Raw genomic sequence first — 8,116 nt, 5'->3', positions numbered from 1 at the left:
AAGGTAAACTACTCTGTCAATTAATTTATTTAAAATCTATACATAGTAATACATATACATAAACCATATGAAAGAGTTGTGTTTTTACAAGACCATCTCTGCATCAATATAAAGACAGAGACTGAGATCATCAAGAAGCTTCAGAATTAATTTGGTATAATACAACACTAACATTGTCACCAACGTAAGAGTCTGAAAGTACTTAATGTTTACAACACAACATCCATCTCACTCTCTAACTCACTCACAAATTAAGCCTAAACAATTTCTTGCAAATTGTCCCATTTGCAAGAAATACCCACTTGGGAGTTGACATTTATTGTCCCATTTGCTGAGATCTTTGAGATTCAATCATTACGGCAAAACCATTTTCACATAAACGTCTTCATCAAAACTAAATGGCATGTCGACCTTCTAATCCACTGGGCATTGGTGTCAAACCAAAACAAAGATTGATGAAGACAAAATTACCCCAAAAAAATAAAAAAGTTCAATCTTGTCATCTCTTAATCAGAAAAGTTCTCATCTGAAATCCCTTTTCAGCATCATCATCTGAGTAACCATAAGAAACACCAGTGGTAGCACTCCCCTCAGAACTACCAAACACCCTGCAAACCATAAATAATTACTTGTCTCATAATGATATAACATTGCCTTTTAAGCAAAAGTATGAGAGTAACCAACATGGATTTTAATATGCTCATCTTATTCATAATGTGAAAATCTCAGTCATCTTATCTATTAATTCCTACATCTTCTTGGACAACAAATTTGCATATTTTTTAGTTGAGAAAAAAAAATTGATGAAAACGAAAGTTCTTGAAAAGGGGAAATCAGTTAAAGGAAAGCTCATATGTCAATGAAATTATTTAACATGAATATAACATAGCAACATAGTAAAGAGTACTTTTTAAATTGTTTTTACTGATACTAACTTTGAATTGATCTAGAATTCAGATTCTAATTACTGCAACAAAATGAAATAAATAAAAAATTACATAAAGTAGGTGGAGCAGAACAGACATAGAAATTTACCTTTTGAGAAATTAGCAAAGCACAACCATCAATATCCAGAGAAGTAAGAGTCTGGGGCAGTCCTTCATTTGGTAAGCACTCTAATTTTTCCAAGTAATGAAGATTCAATTCTTGAAGAGAGGTTAGGTGCTGAAAGCTTTTTCCATTTAGAACTTTAAGGTTCGAACAAAATTTGATTGAGAGAATTCTTAAAGTTGGTGGAAGCAACCACTCCTCTGGAAAAGAATCTACCACTCCACCACATTCTATAATTTCTAACTGTTTCAGTGAAGAGTTTCTTTGTAAATTCCATCTCATGCGATTTTCAATGAGCATATCGCATGACTCAATGGACAGAGTTTTCAAAGTAATGGGCAATAATCCCATTTCTGAAAATGACTCAACCCTTGGACATCCCCTTATGAACAACTTTTTAAGGCGAGGGTATGTAGAGTCAACATGTGCACTTGCTGGAAATACAGTCACCAATTCATTGCAAGATGTAATGTCAATACATTTCAAAGATGGAAAATTGCAAACAGGTAATGCCATATTTACCTTTTGACATCTTTCTAATTTAAACTCCTCTAAACAGGGGAAAATCTCACCCTTATCGCATTAGCAAACGACCAATCCAACGTAATCATAGTGTAAAGTTTTAAAACTGGGTTGGGTAGTGGTAATTCTGACTTTGACTCTTCTACTAGCTCACGCGTTCGAGCCTGACAAAAGTAACCTTGAGTTTCAAACCCATGAATTGAGTAAAAAAGATAAGGTCTACTCAACAATTGATCTAACACATTCCAATATTTAATTATTATTCATTAAAAAACATAAAATAATCAATAAAACCAATCAATTTAAAAAAAAAAAATTACCAAGCCCCCATTGAAAATAACTTCGTCACTTTAAAATGAACTAATTAAGTCTTATTCATGGGTCCAACACACTTAAATAGTCTATGGATTAATAAATGAACGAGAGCCTACTGACTAGAGACTTTTCTCCATTGACTAACTCATAATTTCTCTTTTTGAAGACTGCCAATTAATTTGTGATATTTCCTAGAAGTTGCCAAGAAAAGTTGCACATATAGAAGCCTTCAGAACTTCAATTCTGCACCATACAATATATTATATATGAAAATTCAAAACACAATAATAAGATCAATTATTTATATATACATATATATACTAGATACAAGCAACATGTACGTTTGCTTAGTTTTATTTATAAAATTTATTAATTATTTTTATTAAATTTATATTAATATCAAATAAACTTCAAATAAATATATTATTTTAATTAAATAATTTATTTATTTTTGTTTATGTTTATGTTTGTTCTAGTTTTTTAATTTGAGAGTGACAATAATAGATTATATATTATATATTTAATGTAATATTAAATATTATACGTAGATTTTAAATTTAAGTTCCTTGCTAGTTTTAAAAAAAAAACAATTTGTTACAAATTCACAGTAGATTATATTATATGTTTAATATGATATTATTCTAATAAGTGAGTTTAAGTTTAATTAAATTTTATTTAAGTTATAAAACATATGATTTTATTATTTTTAAATAATTATCTTTGTAAAATATCTCAAACATATCTTATTTTAATTTGTTTAAATATTTATTATTTTTAAATAATTATCATTCTAAAATATCTCAAAAATATCATATTTTAATTTTTTTAATTATTTATTTTATTTTATTTAAGTTTAAGTGTTTACAAACTACCGTTAAATATAAAAATATTCGATTAAATATAAAAATATTCGGTTAAAGTTAACATTAAAAAAATAAAAAACCGTTAAAAACAATAAAATTTTTTGTATTATACAGAAGAGATATACATGAGACACGTATAATATATTAATTCAGGTGTGGCCTACTTTTTGCATTATTGTTTTGATTCTTTTAATTTGGGTAGCGATGTTTTTATATGCTCGACAATCCATCTTTAATGGGATGAGAATCCTTGAGGCGCATTTGTTAACGACCCAATCTTTAATAGCTTCTATAAATCTCTTATAGAAGCCATGTAGTCCCTAGATTACTGAAAGCCGAATAGATAGGGACAAAATCTGTACAATGTGATCCCCATTATATATATATTTATATAAAGTTTGTTATATAATTACCAACATCATCCACTATTAAAATTATTTCTTATTATAGTTTTTTCAATGGTGCTAATTAATAAAAGGAGAAAAAATAGTGTCTATTTTAATATATTTAGTCAAATAAACTGTGGGACCGATAAAGTGATCTAAAATACTTTATAGTTTGGTATTACTCCTTTAGCTTTATTATTTAGTATTTTTCATTAAAAAAAAATGAAGCCAATAAAACTCAGTAGTAGTGAAGTTGAATGGATAACTTTTTTTAAAAGTCTTTAATGAAAAGTCATGTCTTCGACCATAACATTATTGATACAAACAATTGTAATATTGAAAATCTAGCATCACTAAAGATAAGATGGAGAAGAAACAAGATTTCCAAACCCAAAGAATAAGTTTTGATGATCAATTATTCAAGTGATCATGCTATATATATATATATATTTGTTTTATTGGAAGACTTTGAGATGTTTAATTAGTCTATTCAATTTTTCATTCCAAAGACTCTTCTACCATATCAAAAATGTTATTATCAGCAGCAAGCCTTTAAAATTCTTACTTTTAAAGTGGTGTAGAATTAGGTGATCCAATAGTATCTTAATCAAAGATAATAATAATATGTTAGATATAACGAAGAAAATACAATATTAATTTCCAACCTCATAAATAAGAGATAATAGTGTTAATTAGAGTCCAAAAATTTCCAACCCAAAATTTGTTGTTAATTAGCAGAGAAAAGATAAGGCAAGACAACAAAGGAAGAAGACAGAATCAAAAGACTTCCAACCAAAATACACTTTAGTATATTACCATATCATACCATTATATTTTAATTATTATTAAAGTCATATAAAACTTTGGTCATATTATATATTGCAAATCTTTTACTTGACGACTTTGAGAAATACCTTTATGTTTTCATAACTTTACTATGTATGCATATTGAGAATAACACATATTAAACCAATAACTCATGACTCAGAAAGTCAAGATTTTGATTTGAAAACAAAGTGAACCATAAGTTCATCCTAAACTAAGAAGTGCACTTTTTTATTCCTTTCCTTATTTTTCTCTTATTTTTTTTTTCTTATTTCAATTAATAAAAAATATTTAAAGATATAATATTTATATGATGTAAATAAAATACAAATAAGTTGATACATGGTGTAATGTAAAAATTAGAAGTAAAACAGATAAATGTGTGTTTTGGTGACGTATTATAAAGAATAGAGTATAACATCTTGGAGGTGCGATCAGTACTTTAGCTATTTTTGTATATTAATTTTATTTCCAATTTGATAAAATCTATACATATATAGTAAATATGATTTTGACTATTATTATGGCAACCAAAAAGAGAAATATCAAATTAAACCAAGCTGCTGAAAATCTTTGAGGCTCATCAATGAACTTGCCCCAGAAGAATTGACTGGATCTGTAATAATGAAATACTAATTAAAAGGAAAAGAAACATTGCTACCAAAACAGAGGTATTTCAATAAGTATATATATATAAACTTGAAGACTTGGTCTGAGAAAAAATGACACCTTGATGACTTAAAAACATATCAACTGTTTAGACAAAAGGATGTGAACCATTACAAATTATATTACACAATTCTCAATTTGTTAAGTTATATAAAATATTTGATATACAAAGTGCCACCATTACCATCCAAATCATCGAATTCAACCTTAAAAGTGATTCACATACTTGAACTTGATTGATTAATGGTGACATGGTCATTGAGATCAGAAACCTTTATTTTTAATTAACCTTTCTTCTTCTGGTATTCGACTTTGCTTTGTTGCATTTTCAATGTGATTCGTCACATTTTTGTATAAATTCTAAACCAGAGAACAGGATTTGTCATATAAACAAACTGACATACAAGTCAAATGCTATGCATAAAAGAGAATAACACATTAAATCAATAACTGACTCAATAGTAAGAGTAAGTGTTAAGTACTTTGATAATGATCAAAATCATTGGACAGACTAGCATCATTGGTGGATCTCATATTATACTTGGCTTTAGTACATGAGAACACATACACATACCAGCTGAGAGTTGAGAGTAATTAATGTTCACAAAAGCTTTCAAAATGCATTCAATTATTATAAGTAACATACATATACATGGTTTATGTCGTTTATTGGTGTCACATACATTTCAGGCAGTTATTTCGGTTATACAAGACTGTAGCTTGTATTGAACCGCTTTGTGATTCATTTGTACATGTTACTTTTCTGATACACTTTAAGAACAAGCCTTAGTTTTCTGATACACTTTAAGAACAAGCCTTAGTTCTGTTGGGTTAACTCTGGTGGTTCTTTGAGTTTGAAATTGAGTGCTCATTGTGTTCTTTGGAGAGTGTTTGAGGGTGTACACTTGATCTTCTTATTATATTAGACTTGGAAGCAAGTAACTCCCTTGCCTTTTTTTTTTTTCTTCCTATTCTGTTTCTCTTTGGCTTTGTGTGTTTGTTGACAAGTTTATAGTCAATAGTGATTCCAAATTGTACAACACACAAATTAAAGTTGGTAATTCTTTGAAATCTGTGTTTTGAATAAGGATCCTTATTATACTATTATTTGCTAAACTTAGAAGTGCACTTTTTCATTCTTTTCCTTATTTTTCTCTTATTTTTTTCTTATTTCAGTTAATAAAAAATATACAAAGATATATTATTTATATGATGTAAAGAAAATACAAATAAGTTGATATATGGTGTAATGTGAAAATTAGAGGTAAAACAAATAAATGTGTGTTTTGGTGATGCATTATAAAGAATAGAGTATAACATCTTGGGGGGTGCGATCAGTAGTTTAGCTATTTTTGTATATTAAGTTTTATTTCCAATTTAATAGAATCTACATACATATATAGTAAAGATGATTTTGACTATTATTATTATTATTATGGCAACCAAAAAGAGAAATATCAAATCAAACCAAGTTGCTGAAAATCTTTGAGGCTCATCAATAAACTTGTCCTAGAAGAATTGACTGGATCTGTAATAATGAAATACTAATTAAAAGGAAAAAGAATAACATTGCTACCAAAACAGAGGTAATTTAGTTGAACAATAAGTATATATATATATATATAAACTTGAAGACTTGGTCTGAAAAAAAATGACACCTTGATGACTTAAAAACATATCAACTGTTTAGACAAAAGGATGTGAACCATTAAAAATTATATTACACAATTCTCAATTTGTTAAGTACATTGGCTTGGTTGATTAATTAGTTATATAAAATATTTGATATACAAAGTGCCACCATTACAATCCAAATCATATAATTCAACCTTAAAAGTGAATCACATACTTGAACTTGATTGATTAATGGTGACATGGTCATTGAGATCAGAAACCTTTATTTTTAATTAACCTTTCTTCTTCTGGTATTCGCCTTTGCTTTGTTGCATTTTCAATGTGATTTGTCACATTTTTGTATAAATTCTAAACCAGAGAACAGAGGATTTGTCATATAAACATACTGACATACAAGTCAAATGTTATGCATAAAAGAGAATAACACATATTAAATCAATAACTGACTCAATAGTAAGAGTAAGTGTTAAGTACTTTGATAATGATCAAAATCATTGGACAGACTAGCATCATTGGTGGATCTCATATCTGTTTTAGTACTCACATATTGTGAATACGAGAGAAATAGATAATAGTTTATAACATAAAAAACCAAGAAGAAATAATTTAGAACAACTACTATTTGATATTATTAATGCTGCAATATACCCTAAATTTTATTCTTGGTAAGTTAGGTTTTGTGAATTGTGATTACCAACTTCTTCAGTAACATCTAAAAAAAGAAAGATCATACATGTATAGAACTAGTTCCATCTAAGGGCTTAAGTGAATAATGCATAAGAACTCATCAAATCAGTCATATGAAGTGATTGGTAGAACAGTGTTGATCACCACACCACCATTGGTGGCTCAAGTTTTGGGTCTGCTACTGTCCACTCCTGGCAACTCATTCTCAAATTTGTCTTGTATAAATAATTGACCTTAGTAGATCACATATTGTGAGAGAAGAGAAAAAGAGAAGAATACAACACATATATATATATATGTAGTTCAAAATGCACATGTACCAGCTGAGAGTTGAGAGTTGAGAGTAATTAATGTTTACAAAAGCTTTCAAAATGCATTCAATTATTATAAGTAACATACATATACATGGTTTATGTCGTTTATTGGTGTCACATGCATTTCAGGCAGTTATTTCGGTTATACAAGACTCTAGCTTGTATTGAACCGCATTGTGATTCATTTGTACATGTTACTTTTCTGATACACTTTAAGAACAAGCCTTAGTTTTAGTGAGTTCTGCTGGGTTAACTCTGGTGGTTCTTTGAGTTTGAAATTAAGCGCTCATTGGATTAGACTTGGAAGCAAGTAACTAACTTGCCTTTTTTTTTCTTCCTATTCTGTTTCTCTTTGGCTGTGTGTTTGTTGAGAAGTTTATAGTCAAGAATTTATATCATAGATACATGAGTACACACACATACATATATGTATATATGTGCATATAAAAGTAGCTAAGTGAAGATCAGTATAGTTGATATGGGCTTTGAGTGAATAATGCATATGATTATGCATATAAGAAGTCAACAAATCTATTAATCAGAATTCTTAAACAAAAAAAGTACTAAAAATAATTTAGGAAAAGGAATAATGTTTGCTGCAATAAAAGGAAGCTACATACTTTAACATACACAAAAAAAAGACAACAAGAGGAAGAAGATGATTATTATAATTCTTTGTTCAAATGAAGATAAACAAAAGAGAAAGATTAATTGCAACACTGACATTCTCATAAATTAAACACTCTCACATAATAATGGCAGCAAAGAGTCAGATCAACCAAATTAAACAAAGATGATATATATATATATATACACAAGTATATATGTGTGTCACAATGTTGAAAGCTGG

The 8,116-nt window shown here is 28.4% G+C and overlaps 1 protein-coding gene across 1 annotated transcript; it reads right to left on the bottom strand.

The window, feature by feature from the left end:
• Positions 1–1,581, bottom strand: LOC133783292 (putative disease resistance protein At3g14460). The gene is made up of 2 exons (XM_062222870.1): positions 1,036–1,581; positions 1–608 (listed from the first exon to the last, which is right to left on the bottom strand). Exons 1-2 carry the CDS (start codon positions 1,564–1,566, stop codon positions 597–599), a joined length of 543 nt encoding a protein of 180 aa, XP_062078854.1. The 5' UTR covers positions 1,567–1,581; the 3' UTR covers positions 1–596.
• Between the last annotated feature and the right edge of the window lie 6,535 nt (positions 1,582–8,116).

The sequence above is a fragment of the Humulus lupulus genome, chromosome 6, assembly GCF_963169125.1.
Source record: "Humulus lupulus chromosome 6, drHumLupu1.1, whole genome shotgun sequence".
Taxonomy (NCBI): Eukaryota; Viridiplantae; Streptophyta; class Magnoliopsida; order Rosales; family Cannabaceae; genus Humulus; species Humulus lupulus.
This window is presented reverse-complemented; position numbering and strand designations above follow the sequence as displayed.

Excerpts from the sequence above, each read along its gene's own strand:
- LOC133783292 (XM_062222870.1), bottom strand. The coding sequence starts at position 1,566 with ATGGCATTACCTGTTTGCAATTTTCCATCTTTGAAATGTATTGACATT.